The sequence below is a fragment of the Penicillium digitatum genome, chromosome 1, assembly GCF_016767815.1.
Source record: "Penicillium digitatum chromosome 1, complete sequence".
Lineage (NCBI taxonomy): Eukaryota > Fungi > Ascomycota > Eurotiomycetes > Eurotiales > Aspergillaceae > Penicillium > Penicillium digitatum.
In genome coordinates, this window is record NC_089384.1 from 3728300 (window position 1) to 3749081 (window position 20782).

The 20782-nt window shown below is 49.3% G+C and overlaps 8 protein-coding genes across 8 annotated transcripts; 4 read left to right on the forward strand and 4 right to left on the reverse strand.

Moving 5' to 3' along the window:
* Nucleotides 1-86: 86 nt before the first annotated feature.
* Nucleotides 87-2226, reverse strand: Pdw03_3608 (Arginyl-tRNA synthetase; the record flags this gene model as incomplete). Its single annotated transcript, XM_014676519.1, has 4 exons — nucleotides 87-93; nucleotides 143-556; nucleotides 622-1916; nucleotides 2005-2226. The coding sequence occupies 4 exons, from the start codon at nucleotides 2224-2226 to the stop codon at nucleotides 87-89; spliced, it is 1938 nt and encodes a 645-aa protein (XP_014532005.1).
* Nucleotides 2227-3526: 1300 nt separating this feature from the next.
* On the forward strand, nucleotides 3527-4356 carry Pdw03_3609 (putative transporter; the record flags this gene model as incomplete). The annotated part of the gene is made up of 6 exons (XM_066100540.1): nucleotides 3527-3741; nucleotides 3820-3889; nucleotides 3945-4058; nucleotides 4111-4160; nucleotides 4218-4235; nucleotides 4293-4356. 6 exons carry the CDS (start codon nucleotides 3527-3529, stop codon nucleotides 4354-4356), a joined length of 531 nt encoding a protein of 176 aa, XP_065955940.1.
* Nucleotides 4357-5866: 1510 nt separating this feature from the next.
* Nucleotides 5867-6971, reverse strand: Pdw03_3610 (NADH-cytochrome b5 reductase; the record flags this gene model as incomplete). The annotated part of the gene is made up of 4 exons (XM_014676517.1): nucleotides 5867-6016; nucleotides 6076-6701; nucleotides 6774-6907; nucleotides 6967-6971. The coding sequence occupies 4 exons, from the start codon at nucleotides 6969-6971 to the stop codon at nucleotides 5867-5869; spliced, it is 915 nt and encodes a 304-aa protein (XP_014532003.1).
* Nucleotides 6972-7059: 88 nt separating this feature from the next.
* Pdw03_3611 (N-acetylglucosamine-induced protein 1) lies at nucleotides 7060-7970 on the forward strand (the record flags this gene model as incomplete). Its single annotated transcript, XM_014676516.2, has 3 exons — nucleotides 7060-7164; nucleotides 7217-7358; nucleotides 7420-7970. 3 exons carry the CDS (start codon nucleotides 7060-7062, stop codon nucleotides 7968-7970), a joined length of 798 nt encoding a protein of 265 aa, XP_014532002.2.
* A 968-nt stretch (nucleotides 7971-8938) lies between these two features.
* Nucleotides 8939-12772, reverse strand: Pdw03_3612 (Chromosome segregation protein SudA, putative; the record flags this gene model as incomplete). Its single annotated transcript, XM_014676515.1, has 5 exons — nucleotides 8939-9231; nucleotides 9295-11192; nucleotides 11247-12457; nucleotides 12506-12665; nucleotides 12735-12772. 5 exons carry the CDS (start codon nucleotides 12770-12772, stop codon nucleotides 8939-8941), a joined length of 3600 nt encoding a protein of 1199 aa, XP_014532001.1.
* Nucleotides 12773-13100: 328 nt separating this feature from the next.
* Pdw03_3613 (Serine/threonine-protein kinase RIO1) lies at nucleotides 13101-14810 on the forward strand (the record flags this gene model as incomplete). The annotated part of the gene is made up of 1 exon (XM_014676514.1): nucleotides 13101-14810. The coding sequence occupies one exon, from the start codon at nucleotides 13101-13103 to the stop codon at nucleotides 14808-14810; it is 1710 nt and encodes a 569-aa protein (XP_014532000.1).
* Nucleotides 14811-15724: 914 nt separating this feature from the next.
* Nucleotides 15725-18140, reverse strand: Pdw03_3614 (Kinase activator (Atg17), putative; the record flags this gene model as incomplete). The annotated part of the gene is made up of 6 exons (XM_066100541.1): nucleotides 15725-17058; nucleotides 17129-17175; nucleotides 17420-17588; nucleotides 17811-17849; nucleotides 17967-17993; nucleotides 18122-18140. 6 exons carry the CDS (start codon nucleotides 18138-18140, stop codon nucleotides 15725-15727), a joined length of 1635 nt encoding a protein of 544 aa, XP_065955941.1.
* A 494-nt stretch (nucleotides 18141-18634) lies between these two features.
* On the forward strand, nucleotides 18635-20656 carry Pdw03_3615 (putative E3 ubiquitin ligase complex SCF subunit sconB; the record flags this gene model as incomplete). Its single annotated transcript, XM_066100542.1, has 2 exons — nucleotides 18635-18992; nucleotides 19068-20656. The coding sequence occupies 2 exons, from the start codon at nucleotides 18635-18637 to the stop codon at nucleotides 20654-20656; spliced, it is 1947 nt and encodes a 648-aa protein (XP_065955942.1).
* Between the last annotated feature and the right edge of the window lie 126 nt (nucleotides 20657-20782).

A 20782-nucleotide genomic window follows, 5' to 3' on the forward strand; every position in this document is an offset into this window, starting at 1 on the left:
AATATACCAAAGACACCAGACTTTAAAAAATACTGAGGGAAAGCACCACACAGAAAAGTGAGCAAAATCGAGCACACAAGCCGAATTTACATGCTAGAGCGGATGAGTTAGTGATTCTTGAACATGGGTGGGATTGACTAACCGCTCAACAGGGCTAAGACCAAGAACGCGCATGCCGTTGTTCAGAACTTGTCGGGCCGAGGCATACAACGCCATACGTGCCTGCTTAACATCTGGCTCGCTACCGATCACCTTGAGCACATCGTAGCTAGAGCTCAACATGTGTGTCATGCGGAACAGATAACTGAGGACAGTGATGGGCTCAAGAGTCTTGGCAGTCTGAAGAAGGACGTCAGGCCATTGGGCCAGAAGGCGGACTAAATCAACGGCGTGCTGCTCGGTCAAGATATCGAAGTTGGCGTTGACCAGCTCATCAACATCCAATTCAGACTTGCGGGTCATCGAGCACAGACGAGCGTGAGCGTACTGCAGGTATGGGCCGGTGTCACCCTCGAAGGATGTCATGGCATCCAGGTTGAACTCGTAGCCGTTAATGCTAAAAGGGAACATATCATTAGTAAACAGATAGACGGAAGTAGTAGGAAAAAACTCTGTACATACCGCTTGCCAGTCATATCTTGCACCATGACGGAGGTAATACCCAGAATATCGGCAGTCTTCACGGGATCCTCGACCTGTGAGTACTTCACTTCATTCTTCTTCATGACCTCATGCATCTTGTCACCGACATCGTGGAGGATGTCATCCAAGAACTTGACGGTACCCTTACGAGTACTCATACCACGGACCATACCAAAATTAATGTGCTGGCAACGAGAGGCCAGGTCCTTGTGGCCCATGAGTTCAGTGACTTTGAAGAGCTGAGCCAAGTGGAGATCCTGCTGGGCGGCAACAACGTAGATCATCTTGTCGAAGTGGTACTCGTTATCGCGCTCGGTGATGGCACCGATATCACGGGTCAGGTAGAGAGGAGTGCCATCCTTACGGACAATGATGGCCTTACCGAGCTTCTTGGCACCATGCTTGGTGAAGTCCACAATAACAGCACCCTCAGACTTCTCGGAGACACCAGCCTTCTCCATAAGCTTATAGGCATCGGTCATGCTCTCAGACTTGATCTGAGATTCACCGGAGTAAACATCGAAGTCGATGTTGAGACGGGCGTAGGTCTGCTTGTACTTCTCAATACTAAGATCACGGAACTTGCGCCAGAGAGCAAGAGCATCCGGGTTACCGTCCTCCATACTCTTGAAGTAGCGACGAGCTTTCTCATCCTCGCTCACGTCCACAAGCTTGGCAAGCTGTGCTTCGAGCTCAGCAACATCCTCGTTCTTCTCCTTGTTCGCCTTAATCTGTTCCTTCAGCTCCTTGATAGGTCCATCCTGTTCGCTGACCTGACGGTTGATCTTGACGTAGACATCGAAAAGATGGTTGATGGGGTCCCGGTTGAGGGCTTCATCATTGCCGAATTCCTTGAAGCCGTTAGCCAGCAGACCATACTGCTTACCCCAGTCACCCAGGTAGTTCATCTTGATGACTTTCCATCCCATAACAGTATAGATATTGGCGAGGAAACCACCGATGATGGTACTGCGCAGATGACCAGCGTGGAAGGGCTTGGCGATGTTGGGCGACGAGAACTCGATGATGATCTTCTTCTGGCCCTTGGAGGGGTCGGAGGGGTCCTTGAGACCCTGGTTACCGTTCGTTCCATAGGCAGCCTTCTCCTTCAGGATACGGCCAAGAACATTGCTGGTCAATGGCTGACGTTTGCAGAAGAACTGGATGTGAGGACCAAGTTGAGTTGGGGGGTGGATAAGGTCGGAGGCGGGGAACTTGGAGACAAGTTCCTTGGCAAGCTCCACGGGGTTTTGCTTGATCTGAAGAGAAGCCACCTAATTATATACAAGAAGACATTGTTAGTCCAAGGCCTTTAGATCATGCGGAACATGCGAATTGCGCGAGGCACGTGCCATCACATACCGGCAATGAAAGGTCACCCTTGTCCAAAGTACTGGTCCAGGCAATGCGCGCGTAGATCTTTTGAGCATCGATATCAGTGGCTTTGCTCAACTCCTCCGCGATGTGCTGGCGGTAGACATCCATTGGGTTCAGTGTCGGGAAGCAGCCGGCGAACTGAGACTTCTGTGCCGTGGATTGGAGGGACAAAGCCTCAACAGAGGCGGGAAGGGAAGCTGCGGACATGATTGAGAATCCTCGCGATATACCGAACGCACGTATCAAAGTCGGAAAAGTCGAAGGTTTAGAGGGGCAACGCAACGGAGAAAAAATGGCTATGAGTCGCCGAGCCCCGCTTAGACAATGACCCATAAAGAGGGGAAAATCACTCGGGGGATCTTTTTTTTTGCCGTTTTCTTTTTTTTTTGCCTTTTTGACTTTCCCTCTTACTCACAAGGGCGGTGAGTCACGTGGCTGTTCAACTCCCATCGATTCGCGTGTATGACGTCACCAAAGAACGTGATCAGTTGAAACCCTAGTTTGAACAAATGTCTCATGGTTATGAGACACACGAGTAGAAACCGCTCAACTACTTTTATCATGAGCTAGACCTGTTACCTGAGCCACTGGTCAGACAAAACCTCTGGATGGCTTGCAGACAGTTCTAATGAAAAGCTCCAACTCCGGAATGCTAACTACAACGCATTTTAGCGAGTGCCTGCTTCTTCAAATCCTGCAATTTCTGAGAGATCAAGGCAAACAAAGCTGTCGTCTACTGACTGGAAGTGGCAAAAATGTGCGGCTGTATTAGACCTCTTCTGGGCTCAATACAAGCTTTGCGCAAGCTCAGACACTCTCTGGCGTGGTACGAACTTTCAATGTTGTCGGGAGACTGTCATATGGCCATTGCAACAACCGGCTGGGGTGGATATTGCGCGATCTTTTTGAATCTGAACCTGGATAAGACTGAATTGTATTGAATCAAGATCTTCTCTGGTAATTGATCCTCTCAGCAGTGAGCTGCATATCTCTTCTGCTTCGCTGCGTAGATGCAGTCACATTCCAGTTTACTTACATTCCATCTCATGTCTACGGTCTTCGGAGCGTGCCCTTCTGGTTTTCCAGACAGATCTTTGGGCCTTAATCTCACATCGCAGTTGCAGGATCTGTATTTACCTAGCAAGCAAAGATGCAAAAAGTTCCAAAGCTATTGGAAATGCTCCAATTCCCAAACAAAAATGCACCACAAGACGTATCTCTATGGTCCCGTAGAATGATGGGAAATGTTTAAGTACTCTGAGCTTGCAAGAAGTGCAATAGGGGTGGCGGCACAGGGGGAAGGGGCAATTTGGACGCACAGTGCAAACGGTACTGCGCTTTCGCTGATAAACTTGTCTCCAATCAACGTATCTCACTATCACCTTGCAACGCGACACGCCTCACTCATAAATTTCCACTTTTAGCAATCGGCCGTCTTTCATCCCTACTCCAACTCACGAAGTGCTCATCTTCAGAGATCTAGCAGATCCATACGGGATACAACCCCATGGATTCCAAGGCGGGTTCGATGGACCCAAATATCGATCCCAGTCTAACTTCCCAGCTTGGTCAGCTGGTGGGTTTTCCGTTGGAAATCAAAACCGAGCCCGATTTGGCCTCGACTGCCCCGACTCGCATCACGACTGGTTTGCCGGATGCGTCTTCGTGGCCGTATGACGATTGTTGGCATAGCACCCGCCCCATTGAGCCTGCTTTCTGGGCGTAAGGACATCTCCTAACGTATCAAACACGTCTCAAATACGTGTACCGCACATGTGTCAGTGGCTAACATGGTATCAGTCCCAATTCCAAGCTTTGCGACTGCCCCGAGCACTCTGAAACCACTTGGCCAGCCGAGCATGCTGTTCTTGTGAAATTCCCAAGTGCTTGGAACCTCTGCTTATTACTGACGCATCCCCCATCAGTTCATTCCTGACTGTGCAAAGCGATGCCCTTACTGCCCGTGGAAGACTGAAAAGTCGGCAAAGGCTGGAAACCCGGCACCCATGTTGCGTCGACACATGCGCCAGTATCATCTGGTGAGTACTAAACACACTGAAATCCCATTTAGTTCACGCTAATTTGACCCAGAAGGAACATCGCGATGACTATCCAGGTATTACTGTTGATCCGCTTCGTGTGTATGTCTATCTGAAATTTCTCGTTTAATGGTTCTTAGCTAACTCTACTACCACTAGGTCTCTGAAGAGGGAGTAGTGAGTCTATCCCCTCCAAATGATTTTATGGGCTTTGCTAACCTTTTATCATTGTAGCGTCGGTTATGAACTCACCCAAGGCGGTCGACCTACACTCGAGAAGAACACGCAAGAGGCATAGAAAGATGCACGTGAGAGGCAAATCGGGATAACTGTAGCTTATTCCTCTGTCCATTCTTTCTTTTGTATCTCAAAGTCACCAGCCCTGGCTTCCAGTGCCGCCTCGGAAAGGAGAACACAATGGCTGAAGAATACGGGGCTTAGTCTAATTGCAACAAAACAATGAGAATTTAATTAACTCAAAATCTTTGTTTCCTCATTCATGCTCCTCACTGACTTGACAATGGGATTGAAACACCTTGTCTTTGTTCTCGCCAAAGGGACCAACTCAGTGTGTCATGAGGGGATATTGTTTTATAGCCGGCCAGCCCCACGTATGTATTGGGCTTCAATTCCCAGTATCCAGCCCACCGAAAAAGCAAAATTATCCACAGGTATCGCCATCTTGAAACTATGAGCCCTTGATCAGCCAATGGACTCTGGGAGCTGATCAATATGTCATACTACATTAGCATCCACCACGGCCCAGGTGTGGATGAGAGCCCTGAAAACATATGGGTCAATATCACCTTTACTCCCAGACAACATTTTTACCTTCGCACTGACGGAGCGTTGATTTTTTATATCATTGAACGCATTCGGGAGAGGAAGTTCGAACTTGGTCGTGACCCCAAGGATAGGCATCATCGATGGTGTATCTCGATACCAGTCTCTAAATCGCATAGAACAATGGACGGAGTTGTTGCTGATGCTTTTCAACTGGCGGAATGGTACAAGGTCCAGATTCTGAATGGAAATGCAAGTATCAACCGCGAGCTACTATTTGATCGGAAGCCCTATGAGGAAGGTAAGGAATGCTGTAAAGATGATATTTGTGATCGGATACTACATCCGGAGTGGTGGTCTAAAGATTCTAGTCCAGATACTAGTCAAGACTCTTAGTGGTTTGGCTTGCTAAAATAAATACATATGCAACCTCCGAGTTCTTTATTTTCACTTCATAAAGTGACTGATATGTGTTTAATATTAAAGAGCTTTGTAAGCTTCCTAAACATTGTAAATAGCCAAAAAGCCGTTTTCTAATATAGCTACAGGAGCAATCATAGCACTGTGTCAGTGTACAGCATCCAGGGTGTGTTAATTGAAAACAGAAACTGCTTGAACATGTTTGTTTCGCTTAGGATACATCTACAATTCAAACTCAGGAAGAGTGACTCGAGTGTTGAGCCAGGTGAAGCTTTCACACCGATGTCGAATGTACACATTGGAAGAACATGGAGTGGGCAACATATTGACAAATTGAACAATTTTTTTGACATCATATCAGAACGTAGCATTCATACCGAGATCTAAGGGGTCATTTCGCCGCTCGAGCTCAGAGGGACCTCTTTTGATCCCTTGTAGACTAGGATTTATTCACACATCCAACCACACACCAGACAGGGAGTATACAACAAGACAAACATGCGTCACAGCCGAGCCTATCCTATGCCGTATTCACAATTCACATATATAAAAGGGTAGATCCATGTTCGAAAACAGCAACTTTTGGTTGTTTCGCAGCGAATCCCTTAGAAGCAGAAGACCTGGTCCTCTAACTTGCTGACGGGGCGCGCCTTGGTGTATCCAAGAGCCTCAGTGGACTTCTTCATGGCACTGATCATGGGAGGGGGACCGCAGAGGAAGATCTTGACATCGGCAGCGGGGGCGGGCAGACGCTCCTATAAGAAAGTCTAATTAACACCGAGGTAGCACAGCCGAGCACAACGCGGACACTTACCTTGATCATGTCGGGGGTGACAAAGCCGACACCGCCGGTCCAGCCCTCGGGAGGGTTGTTAAGAACGTAGTACACGCGGAATCCATCGTCCTCCTTCTCCAGCGCCTCGAGCTGGTCCTTGAGCAAGATATCCTCGGGGTTGACGTTGGCGAAGATCAGGTCAACCTTGGTGGTGTCGTTGCCACCGTTGCGAGGACGGTTACGGATGATAGCCTTGATGACCTGCAGCATAGGAGTGATACCAGTACCACCGGAGATCATACCGATGTGACGGCACATGTTGGGGGTGTAGACCATGGCACCCTTGGGACCGCGGACCTTCATTTTATCGCCGATCTTCAGCTCGGTAAGATACTTGGAGATGTTACCCTGGGGATAAGCCTTGACGAGCAGATCAAAGTAGCCGGCCTCATTGTCGGAGGAGATGGGGGTATAAGAGCGAACAACCTCCTTGGGCTGACCGGCGATGGTGGCGGCGAGAGAGATGTGCTGACCGATGGGGAGGCCGAGAATGTCGGTGGAACGGGGGAGGGCAAAACGGTAGATAGCAACATTGTGGGAGATCTCATTCTTTTCCTTGAGGACGAAGTTCTGGAATTCGGTGGGGTTCAACACCTTACGAGGCTCTGCGATCAATGAGGTCAGTTCAGTTCGTCAGGTTCTCCACCAACATTGGGATGAAAAAAGAATGGACGCACTGTTGCTGAAAACCAAGTAACCGGCTAGAATTCCAGCCACGGCGATTGCATAAGTCACAAACTCGGGCTTAATGGCGTAAACACCCGCGATGAGCAGGGCCGAGGGCGCAAGGGCCGTGCCGATGGTGGCGAGACTTCGGGGAATCAGCCATTGTTCAATGTTATAGTGAAAAGGTGAAGAAAATTAACTAACCTCATTCTAATAGAATTCAGATACTGTTGTTAAAAAAGAAACAGTTGCAAAAGCAGGAGAAAAAAAAACGGAAGAGAGCGAAGATTAAAAGAAATGAGGGGGCTAGTCCGCCCAACGGAATTTCCCACCTTTTGGGGTTACGATTTCCCCGACTTCGTGTGTTATACTCGGACTTCTCGTCCAACTTGGTTGATTGGGGTTAGTTGACTGTGGTTAATGGCTTAGTGACGCTTATTTACGATTCCTTCAGTTGATGTTTCAAAATCATCAAAAAATGCCCGAAGTACCAGCAGTCCCTGCTTTTAATCTAACGGAATTGGACTACAAGCTCCTGGCCATGACCGATGAGGAATTCATATACCACGACTGGGAAGACCTGAAAAGTATCATCGGTCAGTGTGCCCTTATCTCCCGAGTTGCCTTAAAAATGTCTTCCCTCATACCACGTATTAGCGCGAAATGATCTCGGTGCTCTGAAGCGGAAGCCTTCCGATCTCCGTCGATACCTGGCCTGGACACAAGAGACCAAAACCCAGTATGGCACGATCATGAATTATATCTGCCAACAACGATTAAAGTGGCATTTACCGGTAAATACTGGCGGCACTGAATCCGCGGTTGACCAGCAGAGTGGAACCCTGGTGACCTTCAAGAACCCGCGTCCCTTTGCCGATCCCGAGGACTACAAGATCCTCCGCAATGACTGGCCCTATGGCCTCACTCCCGGAATTTCACATCTGGTTGTGTGGCTGCGGACTCCCATCCCTGTACAATCTGGTGAGGGCCATCTGACCGATGAATCTCGTGCAATGATCAACGGGTTTGTTCGAAAGACTTTTGTCGATCGTTTGGCCAAGGATCCTCAAAATTTCTCAGACCCTGACTCCCATGTGCTGTGGTTTAAGAATTGGGTTGGTTTACAGAGTGTGAGGGCATTGGAGCATGTCCACATTTTGGTTCGTGATGTTCCTGAGGATATCCTATTTGAATGGATAAACGAGTGAGGTTGCTGGTGGGATTGTTGATAGATTTCTCGCCTGATTGACAAGATTTGCATCGGCATCTTACAAAAAGGAAGCTTTTCGCTCCCAAAATCTTTCACCGAGTATTTAACACCGTCATGAAGCAACAGAGAAAGGATCAAGATGGTCAGAAAAAGCTCTCAAACGCTTTTCGTCAATCCGCAATGGACACGAGCGGTAGCATCACGCCCTTAGGCAACACATGCCATTGCTGCCACAATAATGTAGTCATCGAGTCGAATATTCTTTAATAATATCCGTGTTCTAATCTAAGGTCGCTGGGATACCGTCCCCGCTCTTACACTTTTATAAGAGCCAGAACATCCCTTGAATGCATGGACCCTTTGTCTAGTTCATATGTTCGACATTCATTCAGAAATCAAATGCTTCAAGGGCCAAGATCGCGTGAAAGCCAGTACAGTTGACTTTGAGCAGCCGCTACAATCTTGGCACATTTTCACTGTGAAACTACAGGGGTTTTTTTTTAAATCTTTAAAACACTGTAAAGTACATACGCGTGACAATCTAGTGCATGTGAGTCTGAAAAGTCCCAGTCTAGAAAGCAATTCTTTCACATCACTCTACCTCTGATTTCTGACTACAAACCAGTCTGTGCGTGGACCATTCGTGAGGCTTTGAATACTCCAGGTTTCATTCGGTTAGAACAATAGCCCTATGTATTCAATGTTCCTCGCAGGTGTTGGGAAAGAAAAGCCGTGCTGTCAAATCTATATACCATGCAGATGGCACTTCATAACAACGTCATTTTAGACCGATTAACAGCTGTCGTGCACAGCTGATTTAGAAGTGTGCAAGGAACTACGGCTACAAGTATTGGAACAGAAGTAAGAGTAAAAAAAGAGTTCGGTATCAGAATACGCCAGCCAGCTAGTCCGTCGAAGCAAATGTTGATTACAATATACAAAGAACACACCTTGGAAACACGACGATCACGTCTTCTGCTCCTCCACAAACTTCAGAGCCTCCTCGCGTGAGACAACATCGATAGTACTGGCCTTTTGCCTGAAGCTCACACCATAGCACTTCTCCGCCACGTGCAGCATTTCAGGCCGGAATGTAGTGCAAATGAACTGACCATTGGTCGAATCCGAAATGGATTTGAGCATCTGTGCAACAGCTGTCCGGTACTGAGCATCCAGGTTGGCATCGATCTCATCGAATAGGTAGAATGGTGCGGGGTCGCAAGCCTGGATGGCGAAAACGAGTGCGAGAGCGCAAAGACCTATGGCAAGTCAGTCAGCAACTTGCAAAACAAGATACAGGTTACGTGAATGGAAATTCTCACTCTTTTGCCCACCACTCAGCTGTTGGATACGCTGTTGGTCATCGTGCTTGCTATTGAAGCTCACACTGATGCCGACACCGACGTAGTTTTCCACACTCTGTCGAGCTTCCTCGTCATCCGAGTCAACATCGTCATCCAGTCGTGTAGCACGGTCGGTCTTCCTTTGGATGATAAGACGACCACGCCCGGCGGGAACAAGCTTTTCGAATACGTTGTGGAACTCGCGTGAGACCTGCTTGAAGGTTCGTTCAATGGCCTCATCCTTGCGTTGATCAAGAACGGAAATGAGGTCATCAATGGATTTTTGGGACGCATCCAGCTCAGAGCGACGTGCAGTAAGAGTCTCACGCTGCTTTGTAAAACTGTTATACTGTTCAAATGCCTTCTTGTTGACGTGAGAGTATTTCTTAAGAGCCTCGTTGGTCTTGTGGAGCTTCTTGACAACGGTGTTGGAGTCGGTATTTTGGTACTTGGTGAAAGCTTCATCCGGAAGAACACCGAGGGACCGGATATTAGCCGCACATTCGGCACCCTGCTTAGTGAGTGCTGCCTTCTTTTGCATGCTCTTCTCCATACGGCGCTGATGCTTCTCGATAGATCGAGCGAGGTCCTCAATTTCCCGTCGGGTCTCAGCATTGCGCTGTTGGAGATCCATCACGCGAGCGTTTCCCTCTTCAATAGAGGTGTCGACCTTATGAATTCGTGCATTGAGCTTCTCCAATGCTTGGCCAATGCGCTTTACTTCACGCTGTGTCTCTTTCAGATTACCCTGAACTTCCTCGTCAGCGATGTCAATGTCCCTGTTGAGTAGTTGGTCAAGGCGAGGGTTGAGGTTCTCGCGAAGCTCAACTTCCAGGACCGACTTGCGTGCCTCGAGCTCGCTGCGCTGACCCGAAAGCTCTTGGTATTGACGGCGCAGATCTTGCACTGTGCTGCTTAAAGTCTCTAGTCGAGCTTCCTCTTCGCTGGTGAGAGCTTTTTGGAAAGGCGAAGATAGTTCGGTCTGGAATGCGTTGACTTGGTCATTCAGTGCCGCAAGGTTAGACTCGACATTACGAAGAGCACGTCGCTTAGCATCAAGAGTATCGTTCTTGTTTTGAAGGAGATCGCGCTTGGCTCTCAACTCATGTCGTAAAGGTCCGTTGCTATTCTGGACCTGATGTCTCTGTTGCTCAAGCTTTTGCAATTCACCAACAGCCTTGGTGATCATCTGGTCGAGTTTCTCTAACTCCTTCCGGATTTCGGTACCACGATTTCTTTTGGTCTCATACTCATCTCGCCACTTTGCTAGACTCTTGACGGCATCCAGTCGCGACTGACGGGAGTCGTGATATCCACCGGTCAAGGCACCACGCTTGTCTGATCTATCACCCTCTGGAGTGATAGCATTGACACCATGACTTCGTGCGTACTGTGAAGCAACCTGCAAATTGGGACAAATAATAGTCTTGCCGAACACATGTTGGAAGGCTCTGTCATATGCCGGGTCGTACTGCAACTTGTCGATCATAGGTATTGTGTCACTAGCACGAGGCATGTTCATCGGCCTCGGGCGAAGTCTGTTCAGAGGCATAAACGTCACACGACCAGCCTTTTCCTTTTGTAGAATCTCAAGAACGGCTGTAGCAGTTTCATCTGTGTCAACAACGTAGTGGAATAAACTCTGGCCGGCAGTGACTTCGACGGCGGTACGATATCTATCATTGACATCGAAAAGCTCAGCAAGAGTCCCGTAGACCCCTTCGAGGTTATGCTGGTGTTTGATTCGGCGCACTGCAGCAGTTCCGCGACTGGTGTTGTTATCCATCATTTGCGAAAGATTGCGCTCAGCACGGTCTACCTCCTGAGAAGCATTCGAAAGCACAGAGTCAAGCTTTGCTTCTTCTCTCCATAGTTCCCTGCACAAACATTAATATCCGGTTCTAGCCAATCAATGATTTAAGGGAACATACTTTCTTTGATCCATGAGACGGTCTCTTTCATCCTTAGCATCTTGGACTTGTTGATCTACATTGTGCATTGTGTCGCCGCGTCCATCGATTTGCTGGCGCAAGCGTTCAGTTTCCGGCTCCAAAGCGGCAATCTCCCCTTCTAGGTCTTGGATATCTTCTTGTGTCTGAGAGATCACACCCTGGACAGTGTTGATAGAATTATGGCTCTCGCGGACTTCCATGTTCAGCCACTTGTCACGCTCAGATTTGTTCTTGAATCGCGAGTTTCGACCCTGCTTCGCATACAAACGTTGACGGGATGTCTCGGCATCCGTCAACTGTGATTTGATTGTGTCTTCCTGATTCTTCAAGGCATTAAACCGAGGGAGAATTTCCCGATGTTCGGCTTCACGCTCACTGATAGCGGTCTGAACAGAGCTAAGGTCGGAGTCGTAGCGAGATTTCAGTGCTTGTGCGGCAGCCTGGTTGTCAGAAAGAGACTTGGCCTGCAATTCATTTTGGGCCAGAGTCTTAGATGCTTCACGACGTTCGTCCTCCAATTGAGCCTTGTCAACCTTCAAGAACTCAATCTGTTGCCGGCACTCCGCAATCTCAGCATCGATCTGAGCCATAGCCTTCTCGCCTTCAACGAATTGATCGCGATTGTTGTCGGCATCCTCAACGCCGTTCTGTCGTCGCTCTTCGATCTCATTCAGAACCTTACCAATCTCCTGTTGTTCAAGGGAGTAAATGGTGTACTCTAGACAGCGGCGCTCCTTGTCTTTCTCCTGGTAGCTCCGAAGCTCATCCTTTTCTTCTTCGAGTTCGGCAAGACGTTCATTAATATAGTCAAGAAGTTCATCAATCTTGGCGCGCTTGTTGTTGGTCTCATTCATAATTTTCAAAGACTCCGAACGACGAGCTTCGTAGACCTGAGTGCCAGCAACTTCCTTAAGTAGAACCAGGCGCTCGGAGTCTTTCATGTTGGTCAAGGCAGTCACTCGGCCTTGGGGAACAATGTAGTAAGGGTTGGAGCGAGAGAAACCAGCCGACTCAAGCAGGTTCATAACATCGTTCTTGGTGGCATTCTTGCGGTCGAGGGTATATTCGTCCTTCTTAATACCAATAGTACGACGCAGGACGACCTCAGGCTTGCCGGTAGGGAATCGATCGTCGGAGTTGTCGAAGATAATTTCGACATAGGCGGACATCACAGCTGAACCAGAACCTTCCTGCTTGGGGTCAGGCAATGTCGATTTGAGTGATACTTAGATACGTACGTGCAAAAGAGCTTGGCGCTCCTCCCTACCGAGATGAGTGTAGGCATCGCTGAGGACGAAGCGAATAGCCGCGAAGAAGTTACTCTTCCCGGAACCATTGCGGCCGACAATGACGTTGTGTTTGGGGGAGAATGGCTCGATGACCGTTTGATCTTTGTAGCTAGATTTTGCGCAGAGTCAATAGATGGTCCTATATGGTCATAGAAATTGGGTACGGGGTGACATTTACCTCTTGAAGCCTTGGATAATGATCTGCTTCACATACATCTTGAGAAGAAACGCGCGACGCGAGGATCAATCGGAACACCCTCGGCCTAACGCGCCTGGCGCAAGAGTAAAAGTTAGGGGTAGAATGTTCCACAAGGATCTCAGCCAGCAGATCTCTTTGGCAATGAACAGAAAAATGCCGAGAGGTATCGTGATTGCGTTTTAAAATCTTGGTCATTAACTACGCGAGGAACGAAATTAGCGCGTCTCATGGAGCGCGGGGTTCTGCCGGGCGGTGATCCTAATCTGAGCCACAGAAAAAAAAAAACCTTGGGGACCCGACGGGACATGATTGAAATCTCTACATTCTCAACTTTGAAGATCCAGAATGGCTTCAAATGAGAATCCTGCCCAGGCAGCTGGCATTGCCGATGGCCTCGCGCCGTCGCATACATATGTGCCAAATGAAGGCTACGTGAACCCTGATATTGCAGACTCCGCCGAGGCGGGGCAAGATCTGCTCGATGAAGAGGGAGAGTACGAAGAAGATGAGTTCTACGACGACATTTTCGACGAGGAATTGGATCGTGAAGATCTTTTGTCTTCTGATAACTCCGATCTTACCAAAGCATACAACCGCCAACGCAGAATCAATGACCTCGCCGGCGACTCCAATGTGCCGAGATGGACATACCCCAAGACGAACACCCAGAAGCCTACCGTAAACACCTCTGCATTTGTCGATGACCAGGTCAAGTCGCTCACTCGTCATGCCGCAAAGATCAAGCTGGATGACCAACAGGCCGGCATTTCGGGGCGCACCGACAAGGGTGGAGATAAGGCAGACCGAGCCACATCAGAACAAGTATTGGATCCCCGTACGCGCATGCTTCTGCTGCAGATGATCAACCGAGGCCTCGTCTCAGAAATCCATGGATGTTTATCGACCGGAAAGGAAGCGAATGTCTACCATGCCATGTCCATCTCGCAGGAAGACGAGGATGCTGCTCCACTACACCGTGCGATCAAGGTCTACAAGACAAGTATCTTGGTATTCAAGGATCGTGATAAGTACGTGACTGGAGAGTTCCGGTTCCGTCAAGGATACAACAAGAGCAACAACCGGGCCATGGTCAAACTTTGGGCCGAGAAGGAGATGCGAAACCTGCGAAGAATCTATGCCGCCAGTATCCCCTGCCCCGAACCTATCTACCTTCGTCTGCATGTACTTGTTATGGGATTCATTGGTAGCTCAAAGGGTCTGGGCGCACCACGCCTCAAGGATGTGGAATTCAGTATCCCTGAACCCGAGACTCGCTGGCGCGCACTGTATATCGAATTGTTGGGCTATATGCGTGTTATGTACCAGACCTGTCGTCTGGTGCACGCTGATCTGAGCGAGTACAACATCCTGTATCATAAGGAACGCCTGTACATCATCGATGTCAGTCAAAGTGTTGAGCATGACCACCCGCGCAGTCTGGAATTCCTGCGCATGGATATCAAGAACGTCAGCGACTTCTTCCGCCGAAAGAAAATTCTCACCCTTCCCGAGCGGACTCTGTTCCAGTTCATCATCTCCCCAGAAGGACCCCTTGATGGGACCGCTGGCAATGAGGAGATGACAAGTGCCATCGAAAAGCTTCTCGTTGCCCGTGAGGAGGGTGACGATGAGCAGCAGGAGGCTGAGGACGTCGACACCGCTGTCTTCCGTCAACAATATATTCCCCAGACCCTAGAGCAGGTGTATGATATCGAGCGTGATGCCGAACGCATTCGCGATGGTCAAGGCTCTGACCTGATTTACGGTGACCTCTTGGCCGGCGGCAAAAAGAAGGCCACTGCCACTGATGCCGTTGAGGAAGATGCAGAGTCTGATGCAAGCGGCGGTGTCTCTGTCTCAGGGTCCGACTCAGACGAGGAAGAAGTAGACCCGTTCGCGCCGAAGCCGCCACGAGGCAAGCGTTTTGAAGACAAAGACTCCAAGCGCGACCACAAGGCAAAGGTGAAGGAGGAGAAGCGTGAGCAGCGGGCGAACAAGATGCCGAAGCACATGAAGAAGAAGCTTGTTTCTGGATCTTCGAGAAAGAAGAAATAGGCTCTCGTAGCTTTCTGACCTTATCTTTCTTTGCATGTGCACGAGTTGCGAATGTTTGCACTCTGTGTCAATCTACCGCTTGGCATGATTTGATGATGAAATGCATATATGGATGGAGCATTGGGCATTGATACCTTGGTCTATACTTCATAAAAATGGGGGGAAACAAATGGAAATTTCACGCAAGCTCCTTAAGACTGACCCTAAGCGTTTAGAGTGCGCAAGAAAATGTCCTCAGCCGCACATGTGGCCTAGTTGTATCTTTTTGGTGGTTTTTGGTATAGATCTTTTCCCTTGTTGGTATAGTACAGGCAGTGAAAACGGCTTGAAATGTAAAAGGCGACTGTAGAACGATGCAGACGCTTTATGTGCACAGGTTTCTCTTTCTCTTTTTTTGACATTCATCTCCTTCACATTTCCATGAATAAATAGCGGGAAGAAGGCCCTTGTCGTGAAATGGACTTTTGTCTCCATAACCAGGGAGTATATATACATGTGGACTGTTCAGAACTGACCCCCCCCAAAAAAAGAATCGAGGTAACAACTTATCAGAGCTCTCTTTGGACGTCACCCCAATCCGTCCTCTCGCCATAAAATTCCCAACAAGTGTCACCAAATAGTGCTCACATCCCGCGAAAAGCGCAAGAGTATGCATCTAGAAAATGAACATCGAGCAGGAAACATAAATGAGGAGCATGATGGAAGGTCAGACCTATTGTGTCTTTCGTCATTTAAGTTTCAATTATACCATCCATGATCACGATGTAGTCATTAGAAGCGCCGTTGAGGCACCAAAAATCCGATTTCCATCTTGGCTTTAAAAATTTAGTGGGAAATTCGGAGCTAGGCCGAGGATTCCAACGAGGCAGAAATTTGCACTGGATGAAAGTTAAAAGCTGCCAGCGTGGGACAAATCAGGGGATATCAAGCGGTGTGCATTTGGACACGACGTTGTTTCGTGCTTTGACCCTTGCATAAGCTTCCACAATGAGGTCTCTCGGCAGGTCAGGGATTTGTTCTCCTTCGGCACTTCTATCCGACACTCCCACCTTGGCACCTCCTGTGTACTCATGTACACTAGATTCCTCGACCTGCGCCACAGGATCATGATCCAGGTGGCCACCCGAGAGGCGCAAGAACTGCACTTGCATTGGTGCTAAGCCAACGCCAGGCCATATATCAGAGGGAAGAAAGTCACCATGTTCAACACGGAAAGTGTCACGAGCAGCGGCATCTTCATCGTGGAGCTGGTCTAGTTTGTGCCGGGCATCTCGGAGCACCTTCTCCACACGTTGGCGAACATCACGCCGACGTGCTACTTCCACCATTAGGCTGTCATAAGCATTGAGGAACCCATCGTACAGGGAGTGCAGGTCAGAGAGTTCGGCGAGGCCAGAGTTAATGCGGTCATGTTCTTCATGCCACACGCGCGTGAAATTGTGTGCCTGAGAAATGTAACGAGGCAAGCGAGAGGAGGCGAGAGAGGATAGGTGGCTGTGAACCTCAATCGTTGCCTTGGAGATGGACCGCAGGGCATCTTGCTGAGCTTGGACTTGTTCAAATATGGATTCCATTTCATTGATGCGATCTTGGATCTCCATGACAACATCATCCGCCTCAGGGGCGTCTTTAATCAAGACAGCCACCATTTCCTGATACTCAGCGTCAGTTATTGGGTCAAGGGGTGCATTCAAGTTAGCGTTGATTTCCGCCCCGATGTTCGGCATTCCGTCGGTACTGCCGTCAACACCAGTCGGCATATCTCCCGTGATGGATCGCGCAACTGCTCCTCCACCATCTGTATGCTTCACAGCGGTGACACAGAGATCAAAATGCCTGACTAAAGCTTCCAGGAGAATGGCCATTTCCTGAGCATGGGCCTCCAGCGATTGGATCTGGCCTGGCATCGACGTCAAAGCAAGAAGGCCGGAATCGGACGCAGACGACGAGGAAGATGTGATAGATAATCGGGATGACGCCACCTTCGTGGCTGTGTGGTAGTGATGAAGTGACTGTCTGGTGGCTTGAAGTTCGTCATCAAATTCACGATTAGACATGTCCAATTCGGCGCGCGCTGTGTTGGTGCGGTCGATAGATGCTTTCAAGGAGGCGTGTAGCTCTTCAACACCCCGCTCATCAACAAAATCATGCAAAGACTTCTGCTCTTCATCGCCCGGTCTGAATGACGAGTGAACGATAGTCCCGCGAAGCAGATCTAACGTGTTTCTGAGCTGGGCATCAGCCGCATCTAGATTTTTTAGTGCCGCTGAAAACTCATCACGACCTCGGTATGATATCTGTTCGACCTCGGTACGCACATCGTATAAAAGCCGAAGTTGCCCATTTAGGCCTCGGCGTAGGAAGCCTGTTCGAGAGCACAAGACAACACTCTTCTCTAGTGTTGAGTGTGATGCAGTGACTATCTCATTGGCTCGCCAGACATGGGTAATGGAGGAGAGCGAACGTTTGGCGCCCAGCAGATACGAGATCAGAGTGTCAACCTGAGGCAGGGACTGCTGATCCCCCTCGTTTAGCCCAGCCCGTGGACGAATATATGATGAAGAGGACTGTGATGACGCCATTGTGAGAATTTGTGAGAAACAATTGACTCTGTCAATGGTGCATTCAGACTGAGATATGACGAGGCCCGAGGACCAGGGTTGAGCAAATTGATAGACCTCTCAGGGGCGAGGGTGAAATTGACACAGCTACGAGGGAAAGGTGCCAATTGCACCACTTTTGACTTCCACCAAAATTCAGGGACACTTGAGTATAAGCCTATATTTAGCAAATCAGACTGTTGTCAACTTAAACACAGCCAGAGGAAGAAAGGGCTACTTTGTGGCCCATTGAACTGGGAGCTGGGTATCATGAGGACCTCAGAAGCCCGGTACACTGGGTCGGGGCCGTGCTACGCGGTACAGCATAGACCAAAGATGAAGCATGAGCTCCAGCGCAGAGATAACTTGCAAACAAAGGGGGTGAATAATAGCCTCTTACCAGTAGTTCTCGAGTGGTTCTCGGCCAAGACCTGATTAACTGGGTACAGCGAAAATATTAGACACGGCAAACCATTCATAGAATGTTTAGATAGACCGCAGTAGGATCCACGGGTGTATGGTAGTAACCAACAAAGCTGGGGGCAGTGGGTCTCACAAAGGATGAGTTGGCGGTATGATATAGCTGCGGGACTAGCCTCAAAAATAAGACAGAAGATTAAATGCCCCGTTCCACCCCAGTCAAAGCCAGTGAAGGCGAATCAGCCTGTCGGATGCGAAGGGAATGATCAATTGAGGTGCGATGGCGCGGACATGGCGCCATGCGGATCATTGTCACGTGATGCCTCACCGCCCTGATCACGAATTCGCCGCTCTGCTGCTATCACGCAATTCCCCGGACTCAGCGATGGCGATTGCGTAGAAAGATCCAAATTGTGCAATTTTCCCAGATTCTGAAGAATTTTCTGATTTAAACACCTCTGTCGATCCCCCTTTTACCTTTAACTTTTGTTTTTAACATTCCAGTTGTTTTTCATTTGACAGTCCAACAACGCTGTTACTTCAATCTTTCTCTCAGGGTCCTCATGTCGCAATCGATGACTAGCCCTTGACTCTCCCCTCTCTCGGATTCCGGGAAATTTTCAAGGGCGCCCATCGCAACGTTGCTTGCTATATTTCCTTCGAGCTCTTCGCTACAAACAATTCAACAAGAGAACAAGGATATCTGTAAAACAAATTTATTCTTATCTCGGTACATCACACGCGACTTACTCGTCTGAGCGGCTGTCCCCTCCCCTCATACCGCGCGACACGGGATCAGTCACCATGGCCGATGCACAAGCACATTCGTCCACACACCAGAGTCTGGTTTTCGCAAATTCGGGGGTGAGTGCGAACGCCGACTTTAACCGCTCTCTGCAGCGCAAAGACACCGACAAGACCACCCAAACCCTGGAGGAACTAGCGAGGCAGAATGTGGCTCCGTTCCTCGCAAAATATCAGCCGCGACAATATGCGCCTTTCCGCTCGCAAGTTCCAACTCCGTCCGAGCAAAATTTCGTCAATGCCAGCTACTGCTATCGTCATCAACCGGACTCAAAATGTGGCAGACGCCAAGCCGATGAACAGTCGATGACCCAGCTGCAGTCCGAACTGAATTTACTTCCTCAAAGTGACCAGCAAGGTATTGCCCATGTGTGGTCTTTGTACTCCGCTGCTCCAGCGAAGCAGCGAACTCTCATGCTCCAGGGAATTTTAGCGCAATCCTGCTTCCCCCAGCTATCCTACATTTCCGCCAGTGTCCGTGAACTTATCCGAATCGACTTCCTCGGTGCTCTCCCTCCAGAACTGTCCTTCAAAATCCTCCGTTACCTCGATACAGCTTCGTTGTGCCGAGCAGCACAAGTTTCTTCCCGCTGGAGAGCCCTCGCCGACGATGATGTGGTGTGGCACCGAATGTGCGAGCAGCATATCCGCCGAAAGTGTAACAAGTGTGGCTGGGGTCTTCCTCTTCTGGACCGCAAGCGTCTGCGCGAAGCCAAGCGTGAGATTGAGTTGCGTGCCACTAACTGGGGTAACAACGAGCCTGCCGTTGGGTCTACTGAAGCTGCAATGATCGAATCTTGTTCCATAGTCGAACTTGCAGCCAGTGGCAAACGCAAGATGGAATCCGATGATGATGTCTCCGCTCTTGCAAAGCGCCACTGTGCTTCGCTTCACCAGGCCCACGAAGAGGACGAGAGCTACTTCAAAACCCGTTACCGTCCGTGGAAGGAGGTTTATCGGGATCGATTTGTTGTCGGTATGAATTGGAAGCACAAGCGCTGCTCAGTCAAAGTCTTCAAGGGCCACCGGGACAGTGTCATGTGTCTGCAGTTCGAGGACAACATCTTGATGACTGGATCCTATGATGCTACAGTTAAGATCTGGGACACAGACACTGGCGAAGAATTGAGAACCCTCAAAGGCCACGTTGCTGGCGTGCGGTGCCTCCAGTTCGATGACACCAAATTGATCACTGGTAGCCTGGATCGCAGCATCAGAATCTGGAACTGGCGCACAGGTGAATGTATCTCCAAGTACAATGGCCACGCCGAAGCGGTCATTGCCCTCCACTTTGATTCTACTCTTCTTGCATCCGCATCTGTCGATCGCACTGTCAAAATTTGGAATTTCAAGGACAAGTCTACTTTCGTTCTTCCCCACCCACAGGGTGTCAACGCCGTCAAGATCGATTCAGCTTCGCGCACAGTTTTGACCGCTTGCGACGATGGTGCCGCACGCCTTTGGGATCTGGACACCAAGTCTTGCATCCGAGTTTTCCATAACCATATTGGTGCCGTTCAGCAAGTCATTGCTTTGCCCCGAGAGATTGAACTGGAGAATCACCTCGCCGACTGCGAGAACGACCATGTCAGCACATCTTCTCAAAACGGCGACAACATCTTGAGCACGCTTTCCCCTCTTCTCGAGGCCAAGTCTCTATCTTGCCCGAATTCACCGTTCGGCTCCTCCTTTGACGAGGACCAAGGCCGCATCGAACCGCCGCGCTATATCCTCACCAGCGGTGTTGACACAACCATCCGATTGTGGGAAACCAGCACCGGAAGATGCCTTCGTACCTTCTTCGGACATCTGGAAGGTATTTGGGCTCTTTCCGCTGATACTCTACGGATTGCCTCTGGTGGCATGGATCGCATGGTCAAGATCTGGGATCCTCGGATTCCTACCGGCCAGGATACCTATGAAGGTCACAGTGCAGCTGTCAACTGCATTGGCCTGAGCGACAGCCGTTTCATCACTGGTGGTGATGACTACCAAGTTCGCATGTACGATTTCCGGGCCTAGAGTGGCATTTTTTTTTCCGATGTCTGTCAAAAGTAACTTTTTGGATTGGATACTTTTACTTTCACGGGATGGAGCGTGCCACTGCGGCGTCGCCATCTTCCCTTTTTTTTATAATTGCATTTCCGG